This window comes from Amblyomma americanum, chromosome 2 (genome assembly GCF_052857255.1).
Source record: "Amblyomma americanum isolate KBUSLIRL-KWMA chromosome 2, ASM5285725v1, whole genome shotgun sequence".
NCBI classification, from domain to species: domain Eukaryota; kingdom Metazoa; phylum Arthropoda; class Arachnida; order Ixodida; family Ixodidae; genus Amblyomma; species Amblyomma americanum.
The window spans coordinates 154,161,497-154,180,013 of NC_135498.1; the positions used below are offsets into that span (position 1 = coordinate 154,161,497).

The 18,517-nt window shown below is 44.8% G+C and overlaps 1 protein-coding gene across 1 annotated transcript in view; it reads left to right on the forward strand.

Moving 5' to 3' along the window:
• The window catches only part of LOC144121914 (protein O-mannosyl-transferase TMTC1-like), a 235,291-nt gene extending 217,024 nt beyond the window's left edge, over window positions 1-18,267 (forward strand). Inside the window, exons 12-18 of the mRNA XM_077655353.1 lie at window positions 1,540-1,751; window positions 4,567-4,702; window positions 6,069-6,213; window positions 12,679-12,816; window positions 13,882-14,004; window positions 15,053-15,130; window positions 16,545-18,267. Of these exons, the coding sequence (XP_077511479.1) occupies window positions 1,540-1,751; window positions 4,567-4,702; window positions 6,069-6,213; window positions 12,679-12,816; window positions 13,882-14,004; window positions 15,053-15,130; window positions 16,545-16,751 (1,039 nt within the window). The 3' untranslated portion in view covers window positions 16,752-18,267. The remainder of the gene's footprint in view (window positions 1-1,539; window positions 1,752-4,566; window positions 4,703-6,068; window positions 6,214-12,678; window positions 12,817-13,881; window positions 14,005-15,052; window positions 15,131-16,544) is intronic.
• Window positions 18,268-18,517: the final 250 nt, after the last annotated feature.

Consider the following 18,517-nt stretch of genomic DNA (forward strand, 5'->3'; position numbering starts at 1 on the left):
TGTCGACATTTCATCCAAGTGCAAAGAAAAGCGGCTCTCTACAAGGTCTTTCACTAACATTTCAGAAGTCCTGCTACGAATAAGAGAAAACCACTGTCAGGAACTGTACCGGGCTTTGGCTCCAGGCTGTATTAGATGTCGCGTTCGATATCGGATGACCTCTTCCGACACAGTCAGCATTACACCTTAACAGTGATTTGGCCGGCAGCGCAAAGCCATTCCTGTTATTGTTTCCAAAATGCCAGCGCTTAAGGGAGAGGTTTTCAACTCAGCTATAGAAAGGAATATATTGAGTGTGACACTCAGTTACAGGAAGAGAGAGGAATGGGTCAGGGAACAAACGCGAGTTCATGAGATCCTAGCTGCATTCCAGAGCCCCAGCAGCACAGCGAATCGGCCGAATCTTGGAAATGTATTGGCAAAAGCAGGTCCTACAAAGAACCAAAGTTAAAACATTTATTTCTAATATTGGGCCTATTACCTGTGCTCCTTGGGAAGAGTAAGTGAACATGGCCAGGCCACCTAGTATGCAGGAAAGAGAACAGACGATCCCTTAAGTAACGGAGTGGATTCCAAGAGAAGGAAATCGTTGCAGAGTGTGGCAGAAAATGAGGTGGACGGATGAAATGAGAAAATTTGCAGGAACAAAGTGGTCTCAGCTGGCACAGCACACAGTTATTTAGAAGTATATTCCAGAAGCCTGTGTGTTGCAGTGGACGGAGTTAAGATGATGATTACCCTTGAATACCGGGCCGCAAAGAAAACACAAAATGTAGCAACAACGCAGACTCCACCAGCGTTATTTTAAGGCGTCATGCCGCCTTTTTCCGAATTGTTACACCACGCGGCACGAATTAAAGCCTTCGTAAGCTGTAACGAATCTCACTGTTTTAGTTTTTGGCTCTTCTGATAAAGATCTGGTTTGTGAATCAAATACCGAAGTTAATGTGAGTTGAGTCTTTTCGAGTCCTCTGATGCACTGCAGTACACATTTAGCAAGTCAATGCGTACCAACCAGCTAGATTCATGAGGCTGAAAGTGGAGGGGGGCACTGATTATTCCTTTTCAATTTAAGATATCAACAACCCTTAGCAGTACGACTATACGTCTAAAGGAATTCAACGTTAAAGAACAGAGTCGTCAAGGCCTTGAGAGCGCAAGAAACAACTGTCAGGGAAGTGTCTGAAGCACATTGCGGCACGAGAATAGAACACAGCGTGAGAAACAAACTTCCAACACGCAGAGTGCCAGTTTGAAACTACGCTTACTTTGAATCATCCCTTGGTTTTATAGCCCTATCACTGTCCCTCCAATCCTGGTCACATCAAAGATACGGTTTCATGAATTTTGCATCTTTATATCAAGACGGTTGATTAACGCTGTGGCGATGCAGGGGCTTTCCGGTTTTTTAATAAATTTTCCAATGTTCGTGAAAGTGAGTAGTGTGGGATTTTTTATACGTTTCCGGATGTGCGACGCAGCCTCTGCTGAGTTCATAGATAATGATATCTTGATGTTTATGAGTTTCCATGCACGCAGCAAGCAGGGCCAGAAAGAATTGGCCCGCATCTTGCTGGAGCGCGCAGTGGAGCTCGAGCCCGAGTTCAGTGAGGCGTACTCGTCGCTGGCGGCGCTGGCGGCGGGACTGGGACACATCACCGAGGCTGAGAGGCTGCACAGGCTCGCTCTACGCAGTGACGCAGCGAACGCCGACGCGCGCAACAACTACGGAACCTTCCTGCAGACGCAGGGTGAGCTTTGCCTTTTTTTGCTGCGTTGCCAACGGATGTGAGCTCAGGGGAATTGTTTCAAAAAATATTGTTTATATTGGTTAGTCCGTTTACATATCTGGTGCAACAGATAATACTTTTCAGGTAACGGCTGGAGTGACACTAAGATATGGGCATACAAATACGTATGTTATTCCTTTCGCCACAACTGTCTGAGCCATCTGTGTTAGCTTTCCCACAGTGGGGAACTTTCTAATGGCAGGATAAGAGAGGTTGCCTAGGATAAAGAAAGATCTGAGCGCCTCGTCATCAGCTCGTTTTCTCGCCCGGTTCTCCGTCGACAAAACTTCGCCCCTAAAAAATTCGTTAGTGTACGATCTAAGGTGTTGCGTATTTTAGGTGAAACCGGCATGCTTACAGCCCTTAACTGATGATAGCGTTTCTTAACTCTGTTCGCAAAGAAAAGGCATAGCTATGAGGCACTTGAGATATTAACACACCCAATAGACATTTATTCGAGAGTGAGATTTATAACTATCTGATCGCAGAATATAGCAAATAAGTGTTAACTTCCTCCGATGGGCGTTTTTTTCTGAACACAATGTTTTGTAGCGATAGCTACATAACGGTAGCATTTTGAGCCTTCAGCTGGGCGGTGGCACGTGATCATGACGGTGGCGGTGCACCCATAGCGCAGCAGCGCCGCCACTGCCACGTGGTCACGTTGTTGGTCACGTGACCAGCCACGTAGTGCGGAGCATCTGCTGCTGTTGGCGGCGCCACGCGCCGGCGAAACCGCGCTGCAACGGCTGTGCGCATTCGACGTGTCAAGTAGGACGAAGATGATAAAGGAACGCCCAGCGAAACGGAGCGGCGAAAGACTGACTTTGCAATTACACTAGCAGGTTACACTCGGCCAGCTGTAGCTATCGCGTAACTTCAGTTTTAACCAGAGTTAAACCACCGCCAATTTTTTTAGTGCTGCAGGTGGTAAATGGGCTCGATGATTTTGTTTTCCGGCGAATTGTTGGTCAAACGTGTCCCAAAAATTCTTGAGCTTGGCACTGTCCACACTAAAGTTGTCGGGCAACACCTCTCGTTTTCCGTTTTGGCTGGACAGTGCAAACGTTTAAACAGAGTACACGATCAGTTATTGGGACGTCTCTTAATACAATACAGACGGTGACGACGATAGGCCCACTATTTGTCCGAATTCCGCTGACGTAACCATCATCTTGCCAATAGCTTCGCAAACTCTGTCTAGCAGCGCGGCGCTATGGCCGCGATCCAGGTGATCGGCCCAATATTGCAACAGGATGGTTCCTGTTGCAATATTGGGCCGATCACCTGGATCGCGGCCATAGCGCCGCGCTGCTAGACAGAGTTTGCGAAGCTATTGGCAAGATGATGGTTACGTCAGCATCCTGGTCCTTTGTAGGGCCAGCCTTTGCCGATACGGTTCCAACGTTGCGCCAATCACCTGTTCTGCTTGGAATATGGTTGCTCTCTCGCTTATTATGATGCAGAAGGCAAGAATACGGAGCTCAGTGGATCTACGCTCTGTACCGGAAGCGCAGATGGTGGGCGGAAACGTGCATGGGAATAGACAACCATATTTCAGTGATATACAGAACGGACTATGTGGTCCGTTTGTTGTCAGCGCATTTGGAATGAAGCACTTATTTCACAGCGGTTTTTTTTTGCATGGCCATTACCAACGTTTTTCTTACGCGATGAAAGTATCCTCATGTTTATGTGCCGAGGGTAAGGGAGTTACGTCGGCAGAGCTTTTAAAGCCGCTTCTTAGTGATGCACTCAAGCTGAGTCCTTTTCAAGCGGCAATCAACCAAACTAACACCTGAGGACCATCGCGCTGTTACAGAGGTACGCTGCATCGAACGTTTAATGAGAATCATCTGAACTTTATGAGGCAACTTACGGCGCGCATAATAGCAGCAATCGTGAATGATTCTGGAACCGACGTGTTAAAAACATCATCTCGTGAATAAGCTTAATGTAGCCGTCACTATATAGGATGGTGTGATAGATGCTCTTGTCTTTTACACATAAGCGACTTTTACTAGGTTGTAAGCTAATAGGAAACCCACCAATCTATGAGTGTATGGTAGAATCTGAAAAATAGCTCAGCAAAGAAAGGAAGGAGGAGAAGGAAAGGCGGGGAAGCTGACCGGGTCAAGAAACCTTTCATGTACACTGCACTGCTGAAAAAGATGGGGGAATTTATATTTGAAGGACAAAACAAAGTTAAAAATAAGAAGAAGTAAGTAAGCACTTAGCGCACGGCAAAATTATAGTCTACTTTGCAGGGAAATGTGGAAGCGTTGCTGTCAATGTTTAGTCCGAACAACTGCATTGAAGCCATTAACAGAGGGAATTACAACTGCGTGACTTTGAATGCGTAAGCTTAGAGAATGGCAATGCAGTACTGAAGCCACCGTAAAAGCTGCGCTGTCACGCAGCTAAAATGCGGTATGTTGCAAAGAAAACTGCATGCTTATAAATTAAGTCCTCCAAAATTTTGCCGCACATGGTGTTTAAAAAACAGAACCTCTAGTTCGATACAGGTTGAACATGCGTTAAATGGACTTTTCGAACCTTTCAGTTCTCTGTTATTTCAAAGCAAATAGAGCATAATAGAGAGGCCTCTTCAAAAATCACTCTGAAATATCTGCACATAGGGCATTCTTGCTGATAAGTAATATGAGGAGCGTGAATATGACGAAACGAGATGGTTATTTTCCTACACTTAACCCTGTGTCGTATGGAATTTGCTGGCTGTGCTGTCACCTCCCCTGCCTCTTTCCGCGCCGCACAGGTCGCATCCAGGAGGCAGTAGACCAATACCAACGAGCACTAGAGCTTCATCCAAATCACACAGTGGCTTTGCTGAATGCCGCCAGAAGTCTGCGGACCATGAACCTGGACAGACAGGCAGAATGCCTCTACAAAAAGTAAGTGCTGATCAAGCTGATTTAATTACTGTGACTATATGAGTAATAAGGGAGACAGTCCGTCGGCCAGATGTTTAAAAAAGGAGTTTTTACCAAATTATGGAGTCCCACAAAATGTATACATTAGAAACGGAATCCTTAAATAGCCCATATATTTCCGCGTTATTTCCTCTACAAAAATTTGTGTAACGCGGCGTGATAGCAATATACAACATCTTATAACGTAGTGAAAGGGCTTGTTTAATAGTAGCAATTTGTGCTTCTAACCAGAGTGCTCGGCAACCTGTCATTTATGCTGATCTTATCTCAATCTGGGTTGCCTGCTTTAGACACTGCCCGTTAAGATTTATCCTAAGTGGTGCCAATGGAATTGCTACCAAGAGCACTCTTGGTCATCTTTCTTGGATTACAGTAACAGACAAAGAGGGGTGGAAAGGAGAGGAAGAAAATATTTCTTCCAAGGCAGAGCCAGAGATTTGACAGGGGAGAGCTTCCTGCTGTGGAGTCCGTTTGTTGTCAGCGCCTATGGAATAAAACCTTTGTTTTCACAGCGGGTTTTCGGCTCATTTAAGGGGACGGGGCTTCGTAGTAAAAAAGAATGGAGTTCTCAAATACTTTCATATGGGTGCCTATTGGGCGTAGATGGAGCCTTCGGACTTTTGCCCTTTATGTATTGTAATGAAATCATGAAGGCCCACAAAAGCATTTTTCCGCTACGGGACACTTTTGTTTTGCTTGTTTTGGCAAACGGAGCCTGTTCTCAAGAATGTAATTTGAATAATTTAAAAAGGCGCACAACGCTTCCGCATGGTTCGAAGAAGACAGTGTGCACAGAATTGGTAAACGCTAGCAGTTCTTCTTGCAGTGGTTAGTTTGAATATTGCGGTGTGTACTATGTGCGCCATTACCGTTCGGGGCTTTAAAATAGACCTCAAAGAGCGACGATGATTGAAACTCAGAGGAACGATCAGATCTGCAAAATGATGCTCTAGAGCTGCCCTAACTTTCAGTTCGAGGTGCAGAAAGAGTAAGAATAAAACGATGATGTAATCACCTTGAGAGATGATGGTCAGATTCCATAATTCTGCTGAAAAGGAAAAGGAAAGAATTTATAATCTAGTTTACAGCCGGTGTAGCAGAATTTTAAGCGTTATCATGCGGATACGAGGGTGCAAAATGCGTGTCCGTTTCAAACCTTGGTTAGAGTATTATTTAGACCATTAGCAGTCAGCCGTGCGCGTGACTTTTACGCTTAATCAAGGAGCCTTTACTCACATATATGTCCGCTACTGCGATAGAATCTGCAAAAAGATTCACTTTTTAGCACTTTTACAGCTTATAGGATATAATTTTTCTTGCTGCTAAGGGCCCTGGCCGTGGAGCCGGACCCGCAGGTGATGGACAACCTTGCTGGTTTCTACATCAATGCCGGTCGCCTGGACGACGCTCGGGTGCTCTACGATGAAGCCCTCAAGCTCTTCCCTGACCACGTCGACTGCAAAGTTCACCAGGCGAGTACGCTGTTGTAGTGCAAACACTTCTATAGCAAAAACTCTACTCATCGCATTCAAAACTGAAGGTCATGTGGCTATGAAATTTGACCTTCGAACCAGGAGGAGCGCAGGCTTGGCTCTGACATCTTGCCACGTGACTCGCCACGCCTCGCCACAGCAGCGCGAGTTGAGATGACTGCGCTCGCTCGCCTCGCAACTATTGAATCACGTGACTCGCTGCGACTGGCTAGAGCTTCGTATGCGGAGCCGACTGCACTCTTTCAACTGCCAGAAATCGCGTGACGCACCGTTCGTTATATAAAAGCATGATACGTGTGCCTACCTTCGCACAAAGCCATGGATGAGCAACGCGCCGGAACTAGTGATTCGGCCAGGAACCGCCGCCTTCCAAGCGAAACCACTGATATGCAATAAAGTTTAATTAAAGCTAAACCATGTCTAACCATACTTGAGAGAGCTTTCGCTCGTCTTGTTAGGTTCAGCTGGGCTGAACGACACCTATTTTTTTTACACTGCAGCAGGTGCAGTCCACGCGAAGCTCTATCTTCGCTGTTAGTGCACTCCTGATCAAGATTTATATCTTGATTGGTCTGAAAAGCATCTCTAAACTAATTTAAGGGGCAGAATTGCAGCAAATTGAGCGCCCGTTTTATGACACAAATTTATAAACACTGCACGATTGGAGAGGGAAGGGTCGGTTGAAAGATCAAAATCATTCATGGAAAGGAAGTATGAAACACGATTGAAAGTATGCTCTAAGACGGGTATGCCTGTGGCAGTGCCCTGTTTTCCGTGGCAAGGATATGCTGTCATGGAGACCTATCGATGTCTCTCTAAAAGAAAAAAAGGACAGGTAGTGTTTATATTTCTTGATTATGTAGAGGCTTTGCTTATACACAGCTATCTGACGAAGCTGAGCGCAATTAAATAAGTAAATGACGCAGCTGATGTACGTTATTTATTTATTTAATTGCATTACATGGGGAGAGAGTCAATAAAACAAAAAATAATTACAATAAGCAGATGAGTAACAATTGCGTTTCATACAGAATAAACCATGCTTCAGAAAACTATGCAATTCGAGAGGAAGTTGTTAAGGTGAGAGCAAAGTTAAAGCATTCTGTACTTTTAAACTTACAAGGCAGTACATAAAATTATTCCCCCAAGGTCTCAAATAATTTGACACAGTCCTAAACAATGAGCTATCTGCACTGATTGCCGAGCACTGGATGCAATACAGTTGTGAACACAGCCCTATAATCTGGGTATCGGCTCAGTTTTGTCCAATTTTCTGTGCAAAGCAGTCAGACGCTCTGCGCAGTTCACTGTGTACTCACCAGGCGGCGCCGATCGTTCACCTTGGTCGTGCTTTGTCTAATATAATATGCAGGGTTCAGTGGATGTGGGGCTTTTATCTTTATACAGAAGGAGTGTGCTTTGCACATTTTTGTTTGCGTAATTTGTTTGCTGCATACTATGTTACCGATGCAATAAAGGTGTTGTACCTTTATTATTTCGTCTTTTCATTATGTACAGCATACGTTTTTCAGTGTAACTGAGATGGTATCGATATTTACTAGCCTTTTTTACTAGCGGCATGATGTTAGCAGTGGACACTTTTACCCCGAAATGTATTTTATATGCATTGCTCTGTTATATGAACTGTATAAAGTACATACTGCACGTCAAAAAAGTCCCTACATTCCCTTCCCGTTTCCTGAACACATAATTTGCCTCACTCAACTAATAAAGAAATGAACGATGGCGGTTATGCTATTTTACTGGCTAGCGAACTTAACCTGTCTCAGCGCCAGTGCCCACGCTGTCGTCTTCTGGCTGGCGATGTTACTGCGTGTTATCAGGCTGTCTTTGCGATGATCCTTTTCATTGTGCTTCTTCTTCCAAGTACACTTGAATAATGAAATATCCTATTCTCCTGTTCTCCTTCCAGTCCTAATTGCAGCCCACCTGAGTAGTAATTCTGTTCAGTGTATTTGTTCTCCTTCAGAACCTCTTGCACTTCATCTTTCATATCCTTCCGTAATACATTCTATTCCATCAAGGCAGCAAAAAACACAGGGAAATTCTGAGCGTGGGACTGGTAAATGGCTTGCATTAAGGAAATGAACAAAGGGGTGTATGTACTACATATCAAATAGATTATAACCCTGAAGCTTTGTGAGAGACCTACTATTGTAAAAATGTTATACTACAGCTCGTGGTCGACACGTTGACAAGTTGATGTCGGTGACGGCGATCGCCTGAATGCGCATAGATAGTAGGGCGGGACAAAGCCTAGAGAAGTGGCCGTGCTTCAACTTTATCGGATGGTGAAAAGCGCGCAGCACGTTTGGGTCGAGATTGGCGCCCAAGAACTGTCACCTTGGCCTGGAAGCAGCCAAAAGTTTCGTTATGCCCTCTGCCCCTTTCATAAGGCTATTCCAGATGTGTGAACCTTCATTGTGATTTATTTTTGCTTTGTAACGTACATAAAAAAGAAAACCAACCTGTCTCTATTCCTGCAACAGCCTCGAAAGAGGCTAGCAGTATGTTCCAAATAAAAATAATAAAAAACTGGTATTGTGGCTTTGAATGCTTCAAGTCCCACAGACGCTAGCTCATTTTCTTGCTTCGAACGTCAATGAAATTGTGGAAGACCACAGGTGAATATCAGCACTTGCTTGGCTGTGGCTATGAGTCAGCGGTAGCTTGGTGTCCGAGTCCGCATGAATCGATGGACATTTATTTGACTGAATGAAATAGGGGAAATCTGCACATATTTGTTCGGCAGCTTGATGGATCGGGTAATTGACCGGGGCTGCAGTCGATGATGCAGCGCGCCGAAGTGTGGCTGTAATTTTGTGATTATCTAGAGCTGTACGAAGCGGGAACTCGTGTTTGTCAAGTCATGAAGGCCGAAGGTAGAAACCAAATCAGGATGAGTGCAATACTGATTAGTGTGAGTCCTGCGGCAGGAATGGTGATTAGAATACGTAGGAGGTCTGTGTAACTGAGTGTGACCAATTCGTACATCCAGCGAGCTCATGCTCCTTAAAAAGAGTCACTTTCGTTCTCGTGCGCTGTACGACAAACGCAGAGCATTGAAATGGCTTCATTAGTAATTATAAGAATAAGTTTATTTCCATCAGATCAAATACAATTTGATGAAGGAGGGGAGAAAAAAAAGCGGAATTCTGCTTGACACAGTTCTCACGTCCTGTTCAGGTGGCAGTGACATCGACGAAACGTAATGTTTCAGTATAACAGTCAGTTTCAATATGCCACTGTATACAGTCAAGAAAATGAACATTATAGTGAGCGCAGTCCAAAAGAAATACAAGGGATTATAAGGAACGAAATAAAATAGGCGGCTGGGCATCAGACAACAAATAAGAGTGGAAGGCCCATCATACAAAACGGTTGATGTATTAGTGATATCTTAGGTGAACTAGAATATTTCACAGAGATGAGAGAGGAATATCAGGAATGCTAAAATTAGCTTCAATTTGCTTGTTTAGTGCGAGTGGTAATTGATATTTAACCATTTGACGGCCATGGTTGGTTCTTGTAAATGGTAAAATCCACTGTTGTTTATGGCACTGCGGATAGGGCGAATCAGACTGATGCAAAGATGCCAGACAAAAAATGGTGTCGATACGTCGCTTTTGCTCGACTTTATATAGGCGCAACAGTCTATAAGCATTAAGATTTAGTATGGTAATGATGCCGAGGGTAGTTATCAGATTCTGAGCTGTTTGTCTGCTGGGTAAGCCAAAGACCATACGAACGATTTTTTTTGAAGCACCAATATCGTTTCTAAATTAGAATATGATGTCGCCCACACTGATGTACTGTAATTTAGGCGGAGCAGATTAAAGAATTATATAAGACAGGTTTGACTTTTTCCGTTAAAATGTTTCTGCGACGCGATAGAGAGCCTACAACCTTGGATGCTACCGTCATCCGTAGGTCTACAGAAAAACAATGTTCCCTCTACCGCCCTAATTATTCCTGGCCTTCGCCAGACACGGGCACCCATTCCCTGAAGCCTATTCAGTATGGTGTTTCCCCTTGAGTTCGGACAGCTTCCGGTGATGACTTCCTTCTCTTAAAACCTACTCCGCTACCGCAGAATATCATAAGTTGTCTGTTCCCCATATTAAATACAACGCTGTTATGTGTCCGTGTCGATGTACAAGAGCTAAAGACTAGAAATTGGGAGACGGAATTTTAATCCGAAAGCATTGGATGGTCTGTCGACACGAAACCCCGGTGTCGTATAAAACGTGGTGGCGTTACAAAACTCGCGATTTATCGAAGCGTTAGGACGTCGCCAAGGCACGAAAATACGGAATGCTAACTAGCACATCCTTATAACAGGTGAACGTATCTTCACGCATAGGGGTCCTGTTTATAGTGGTAACGTGTAAGGCATAACTGATCTGCGCAGTCCACCAAACAAAGCCAAGAATGTCGCACAGTCAGGGCTCGTCACCAATGGTCTTGGGTACATTGTAGCAAAGAGTTTTTATGGGCTGACACTTCCTTCCGTTGAAGTTCACTAGTGGCTCATCCACGTTTTTCCTACTGCTGTTCCTACATATCTTATACGGTTCAATGACAGTTGCTTCCCGGTCTGCAGGTGAAGGAAAGTGTAACGAGGGGTTTCTCGTCAGTAATGTGCTTACAAAAACGTTCTTCTGAAATGACTTAAAAATGAATTCTATGCTAGTGATCACGAAAGATGCTGTTTATCGCATAAAATTGCGCGATTGGCTGAAATGTTCAAGTGTTCCTACAGAAGTCTTTCTAACCAATATGCCTTTAACTCTTGGAACGTGAGCTTTTTTCTTTCGCATGTCGTTCACCGCAACCAGACAATTATTTTACCTAGACTGAGATCGGGCGCTGCATTAAGGCGTTGATAGTACACGCATTTAATTTGACTCTAGGGCTCCTCAAGCTACTCTTCGTGCTCCACCACTAGAACTGTAGACCTTGAAATCGCGGTACACCGTGGTATGTTTGAAAAGCAGGCCTCTCTCGGATGACTTGGTGTTGACAGTTTGGCCGGAGACATGGGAAGCCCTTCACGCAACGCAGGCGCTCCATTGTACCTTGACAACACGGGTCTCATCATATGGTCGTGATTGGGCGCGCCTCTCATCTTTTCGCACGCGTTAATTATTCGCATCCCTCTTCTGTACACATCGTCACCCATGATAACCCGCTTTATAGTGGCCTTTCACTTCCCCATTGCAGAGTAGCAGGCCAAATAACAGTCCCTCAAGTCGACCTCGTGCATTTGCCTCAAAATAAACAGCTCTTTCTGTTAACTCTTTTTTTACTGCTGCGTCACGCTGCTCTAATTACATGATTTTCATCATCATCCTCATCATCATAATTAGCCTGGCTACGCCCACTGCAGGGCAAAGGCTTCTCTCATGTCTCCCCAATTAACCCTGTCCTTTGCCAGCTGCACCCACCTATGCCTGCAAACTTCCTAATCTCATCCGCCCACCTAACCATCTGCCGCCCACTTCTCCGCTTGCCTTCCATTGGAATCCACTCCGTTACCCTTAAGGACCAGCCCATTTCCGTCACCCTTAAGGACCAGCCCATTTCTTCCTCTTAATATCGAGTAGGTTGTCATTAACATGTGTTTGTTCCCTCACCCACTCTGCCTTTTTCCGGTCTCTTAACGTTACACCAGTCATTTTTCTTTCCATGGCTCGCTGCATTGTCATTAACTTAAGCTGAATACGTTTCGTAAGCCTACACGTTTCTGCCCCGTAGGTCAGTACGGGTAAGATACCGCTATTGCACACTTTTCTCGTCAGTGATATTGATAAACTGCCATTCATGATCTGAGAGATCCTGCCATATGCCTTCCTCCCCACTCTTATTCTTCTAGTTATTTCCATCTCATGATCTGGATCAGCGGGCACTACCTGCCCTAAGTAGATTTATTCCTTTCCCACTTCCAGCACCTCGATACCAATTGTGAGCTGTTAATCGCTTGCTAGACTGTTGAACATTATTTTGGTTTTCTGCATATTAATTTTTAGAACCACCATTCTGCTCTGCCTGTCTAAGTTATTGATCATGCTTTCTAATTCATGTCTGGAGTGACTTAGGAAGGCAATGTCTTCAACAAATCGCAGATCATTTAGGTATTCTTATCCCCAACTGTTCCTAGTTCAGGCCTGGGAATGCCTCCTGTAATGAGGTGGTGAATTGCATTGGTGAAATTGTGTATCCCTGCCTGACGCCCTTTCTTATTAGAATTTATTACTCACTATATGAAGGAGTATGATAGCTACGCAATTGGTATAGACATATTCTAGTATTTTCACATAAGGGTCCTCTACACGCTGATTATGCAATGCCTGCACGACTGCTGAGGTTTCCACTGAGTAAAATGCTTTCTCGTAATCAATAAACGACACGATTTTCCCGCAGGCCCAACTGCTTATGCGCCTCCGGAACTTCAGCGGGGCTGAATACATACTGCTGGAAGTGATTGATAGGAACAACAGTCACAAAGAGGCTCTTCACACAGCGGCGTTGCTGTACAATCTCACAAACCGTACAGCTGAGGTATGTACAGGGACAGCAGTACTGGAAGTGCGCCCTTAATGCCAGAGCCTGTTAGTGTGTTAGAAAAACAGATCACAGCTAGGAGATGTCGGAATCTTGTTCGTGAGGAGGCAAGGTTCAACAAATATAGCACCATAAACGCAAACATAGTGAGACCAATACCGCTCATATCTTTCTCTTGTCAGTGTGATTGCTGCTTCATATTTGTGTTCAAATCTCATACCATTGGCTCAGTTTGCTTAAGGGATATTCCACCCGAGTCAGCCTGGCAATCTTCTATACAGGAGAGATATTCCAGCTTTCTGTAAAGAATCAGCGAAGCATATTTTCACGTAGTGGTGACGGCAGTCGAAGCAGCGATGAAAACTGACGAAAGGGTCTTCTAAAAGAACTGTTTATTGGGCTGACTTGCACCCAAAATGGACTGAATCACTCGGCGGCGGCGAAGCGACAAGCGTGATCGGCGGTCGTCGAACAGAATGCCGGCCGCTGTCGGCCGTGCTCAATTTAAAGCTGATAGCGAACTTTCGAGATAAAGAGCGCAAAGTTACTAGAACATTCCGGAACAACGTAGAATCAGCTCTGCCTGGCTGCGATCAATCGAGATAAATCTAGTCGCGTCTTGCGTAGCAAACAAAGCGATAAAGTGATGTGGCGGCAGATGGGAAAAACGAACACACTGCAAATATTCGCGGCAATATATGTGTTTGGTATAGCCATTTAATTGAAACATCATGCTGAATCTTTGATGTTTTCATATATTTCCAATTCTTGAATTTCTGATCCACCTGGTAGCTTTTGCAAATACGTAGAGAACCCATGCACATGCATCTTTTGGGGTGTTTTTAATCGGCCTCCTTTCAGGACAGCTATGCTAACAGTTGTTTTGCGTTTTGAATCGTTCGTTTTATTTCACTTTATTTCTGCTTCTGCCTTACAATAAATCCAAGCAACAGTCCCCGCTTTGCTTTGAAAAAATGTGTGCTGGCCAAGAACACTTCACACACGATAGTTGCGTTGTGATTGAGCGTCAGTGAATGTGTTTGTTTCGGTTTATTATTTCAGGCTATAGAACACATCCTCAAGGCTCTCAAACTATGCGCTATCGATGACCGGTCTTGTGCCAAGATACACGCTGACCACGGTGACATTCTTAAGGACATTGATGACCTGAACTCGTCTGCAGAGGTATGATGTATTAGTATGGCTAACGTGCATGCGCTTACATTATCTTCAGGTCGACACTCAAAGGAACACGGAATTCGTAGGAAGGCATAACGGTAAAGGGAAGGTCGGGAAACGGTTGATTATCTGTGTTAGACGTGAAAAAGATAAAAAAACGAAATTCGTGGTGATAGAGGCAGAACATTCAGGGAGTAGTGTTAAGCTTGAAAGTAAGCACAAATTTATGTAGCACGCTTTCGGCACGAAGGCAGCGAGAGCTGGGGAAGATGCCCCTCGAGAAGAGGTGGTGAGATCTATGGTGATGCCCTACATGCACAAGTTGGTCCAGAATTTAAAGAAGGTCACGAGCAGGTATGGTGTAGCAGGCTTGTCTTTTCAGCCCCTAAAAGAGCTTGGAAACCTCTGCTATCGTATCGAAAGTGGATTCAAAGATGAAAAAAGTTGCGGCCACCAAGCATGGGCCACCGTTTGTGAGGTGCGCCGAAGGGGTGGTGTATCAAATCCCCGTCTCCTCTGGCCGCCCCTACATATGGCAAACCGGGCGCTGCATTAACGGGCCAATAAGGTAGCGCGAAAGAAACGTTGAGTTCGATAAAGAAGGCAAAATTTACCCAACCGTATAAGGTATGAAGTCCGTATAACCGTATAAGGTCTTGCTTCTCACGCCCTTGTCAGCATGTTTTGCCGATCCGCGAATTGTGTCAGCAAATAAAAATACCAAAGCTAGGGATTTAATTGAAGCTGTTTTTATCAGACAGAAAGAAAGCATGTGTGGGAGCGACACACCTATAGCTTTGTATAAGACCCAGAATAATTATTTCAACATTTGCTATTGTATGAAACATTAAATAAGGCACGACGGTGTTCCTTACGTTTACGATGGTTATATATTTGTGCGCTCTGCCTGCGAATAAAGCAGTTGTGATTGGCGCTGATTCGCGTCTCCCTTCTCGTTACTGCCTGTGTTCCGCGCCTGTAAACAAAACTATTTCCTAGTCATAGACCACAAATCAAACAATGTGTGCATTCACTGGCATTTTCGCATTTTCAGAGCTACATGATGGCTATACGGTTGGATCCGGATCTGGCTCACGCGCATCTCAACCTGGCTGTGATCAGACACCTAGAGGTTTGTGAAAATGGTCAAATGGAGTGAACGGTTTCCATATTTGTAAGCAAATAAATCTTTGGAGTTCCGGTTATGTGACCTGCAGCAGTGAGTCAGTGGCTATTCGGTTCGCTTGTTGAGCCGAAATAAACACGGGAACGAATCCTGGCCGCGGCGGCCGCACTTCGATGAGGGCCAAATGTCCATAATTTGTCCAGTGCGTTGTGAGCGCACGTTAAAGAACCCGAGGTGGCCTTAATTATTGGATCTTCCGTCAACGCGGCCTCTCATAGCCAGTGCGAACCATTGGAATTATTAATCCAATATAGTATATCATGATTACGGGCTCTAACATACTTTTGATATACAATGCATGCCACACTTATAAATCTTTTCTGGAAAAAGTGTGTTCAGTTCCATGCATAAGAATAAGTCTAGGAAGTAAAACTGCACAGCTTTCTGGGACGTTTAGACTAAACGAAAGAAAACCGTTTGGGACAGGTTGACGGAAGGGAGCTTGAAAGAACTGTTCAATGTGCATCTCGCTCAAGCGAAAACAGATGCTGCCACACACTGTTATTACGCGCGGTGATGTGCAGTGTTATGGTAGCAATCTCATATATCTGTTACCTTACTCTAAAGGTCATATCGTGATCTCCGAATGGTACAGGGGGCTTGATCTTAAAAGAAAATTCCAGAGGACGAGCGGAAGAGGAGAAAGATAAAACTTTATTTTCGTCAACAAGAGTAGTATATCGTTAGGGGTTATAGCGCCATCAAGTGGCCATGAGCCCGTGGCGTTCGGCGACATATAGGGCTCTTGTCACAACCCGGATCTGTGTGTCCGAGTTGGAACTGAGCAATGCGGCCTCCCACTGGTCTGGATTCGAGAGCTGCAAATCTCGCGGAGGGGAGTCCTGAGGGCAAGCCCAGGGTATGTGGAATAGAGTGGCATGTTGGCCACATAGTTGACAGGAGGGAGACTAGACCCCAGGGTATACGCGGGCGGAAAATTCTGACTCCGAAAAAACTAAATTCCAGCACCGTTTTCGAAAATGAACTGTGAGATAAATTGTGTGATGTTTGTGAAAAACAGGACAATTACCTTCAAAGGCTCGCTGTCACACATTACTAATCTGCAGGTGAGATGGTTTGATAAATGCCTTCATGTCATTCTTTTCTCTTAACAAGGGCGAATGTCCCGAGAAGACCGCTTGGTTTTTGGACATCGGTCGAAATATCAATATACTGATCTTAATTAAAGAGAACAGCTTAATTTGACGAAGGTTCCCAGATGTGTTCGCCAAGCATTAAGCATATTAATGTCTCTGCTAACAGTAGCAGACCCTTCTACGCATCGGGAATAAAAAAAATGGAAGGTGTGATTGCGTGAGTGAATATAATGGAAATATTGTGTTTTTCCCGTCCCGTGCAGGGTGACTACTGGGGCGCTTTCCACCATTACCAAGCCGCCCTCTCTCTCGACCCGAAAAACGAGCTGATCGTGGACAACATGGCCAAGCTGAGGCGTCGACTGGCCCGTCGACAGCCTTCTCACCGTGGTGTTGCTCTTCTGTCATCCAGAAGAAACACATCGCCTCCGGCCTCAGTTGGCGTAGATGGCGCCATCCATGTGTATTGATTGGACCTGACAGTGACGTGCGCGCCGTGAATTGTCCGTCGAAACCTGTCGGTCGCGCGAGGTAGCCTAGGACACCAGTTTCACAATTGCTGTCTACAGTACATGATAGACATGTGTCTGCAATTGATCCACCATAGCGTGCCATCTTCCCTAAAAATGCAAAAAATTCTCTGAGCGCTCGGTGCAGATTTTTAGTAAATGTTGCTGGCTTCATCCCTGCGAACGCAGAGAAACAGACATGGTGTCTTAATGCATATAGGCGTATCGGAAGAGTGCATTGGCTTCATTTTGGGAAGTGATTTCGATAAACCAAAGCGAAAAAACGCCTGAAGATCTATTAATGCTCCTAAATCCTGATACATTTTTTCGTGGTAAGGAAAAGAATGAACTATGAGTTCTAACGACTCTTCGTAACTTCGCCACGTTACCGTGCTTCAAGGATGTTTTTTTGTTATTTTGGGTCGGTTAAGTATGTAAATAAAATAAAAAGCTCTATTATGACGAAGAGTTCTCATCGCCCTTGTAGTGCAATTTAACCAGAGAAGGGGATTATGATGATGTTTAACTCTGCTCCGAGAGCTCATTAACACGTCTTGACTGAGAGGATGCGTCAAGCTATGCAAACCCGTGCCTACATGTTCAACCTTACTGTGTGGATTTGTGCATCACTTCCAACATCTGCTCCGTTCGTACAAAACTTGACCGGTAGTGAAAGAGCCACGGGACGCTTGGACTATGTCCCTCACTATTCGTTTTGCAAGAGAAAAGTCAAGGCAGAGTTGTGATGCCACAGCATGAACTCGCATTACACATGGCACATTGTGGCGTGCGTAAGTTTGCTGTATGCCTCAAGAGACTTCCTGTGAAACTTCATGGGATGTCCGTGCTCAAGACGCATTCCATTCGTGTTCTGCGGCTGTGGATTTAGGCGAACGGAAGCTGGTTGCATTCTTTCGGGCTGTGATCCAGCCAGTCATGCTGGGGACGACAGTGCTCAAACTGCTGGTATGCTGCACTCAAGACTGCCTTAAAGTTCTTCTCGCGAACTGTGAGTGCGGAGGCCTCTGTTAAAATCCGTGCTTGGTAGAGTCGGAAAAAGCGGGCAAGTGCTGCTCGTCCTTTGGATTCCTGTGATTTTTCCAAGAGGAAATGACGTATGTATTTTAGCGCCCCGAATGTTTCTCACTTTTGTAGCAATAACGTGTTTTTAGCACAGAGAGCTGAATTGCCGTGCAGTGTCATCATCAGTGTATGTCTGTGTGCTGTGCGCCGCAGTGCGCCTCTCTTAATGTAACGGTGTTTGCTGCATGTCTAGGTGGGCGCCGTGCGTAAAAGTGTCGTGAAAACTGCTGTGCGTTTGTTGTTCCTAACCTGCTGTCTCCGTGGTTGTATTGTATAAGAGTGTATTGTTATACTTACTAGTCAGGATGAGCTGGACCTAGGTCTAAGTAATGCAGCTTGAATAAATCATACTCACCAGTGTTGTAGCTTAAGCTATAAAATTATGAACGGACTGATTTCGAGGTTTAACTATTGAAATGTTATTACTATATTATAAATGTACAAAACAACCTTCTACGCTCAAAAAGCCGTGAATGAAGCCCTTCAAAAGCGAAAAAAATCTGGCCAGTGTAATCGCCGGAATTCCTTGCGTTCATATGGCTTTTGAATGAGCAATTACTTTTGAATACTATAATTTTCATGCAGCAGCAACCTGTCAAAGCATTTACAAGTCAGTAGATGCACTACGTGTGTGTTAGATTGAG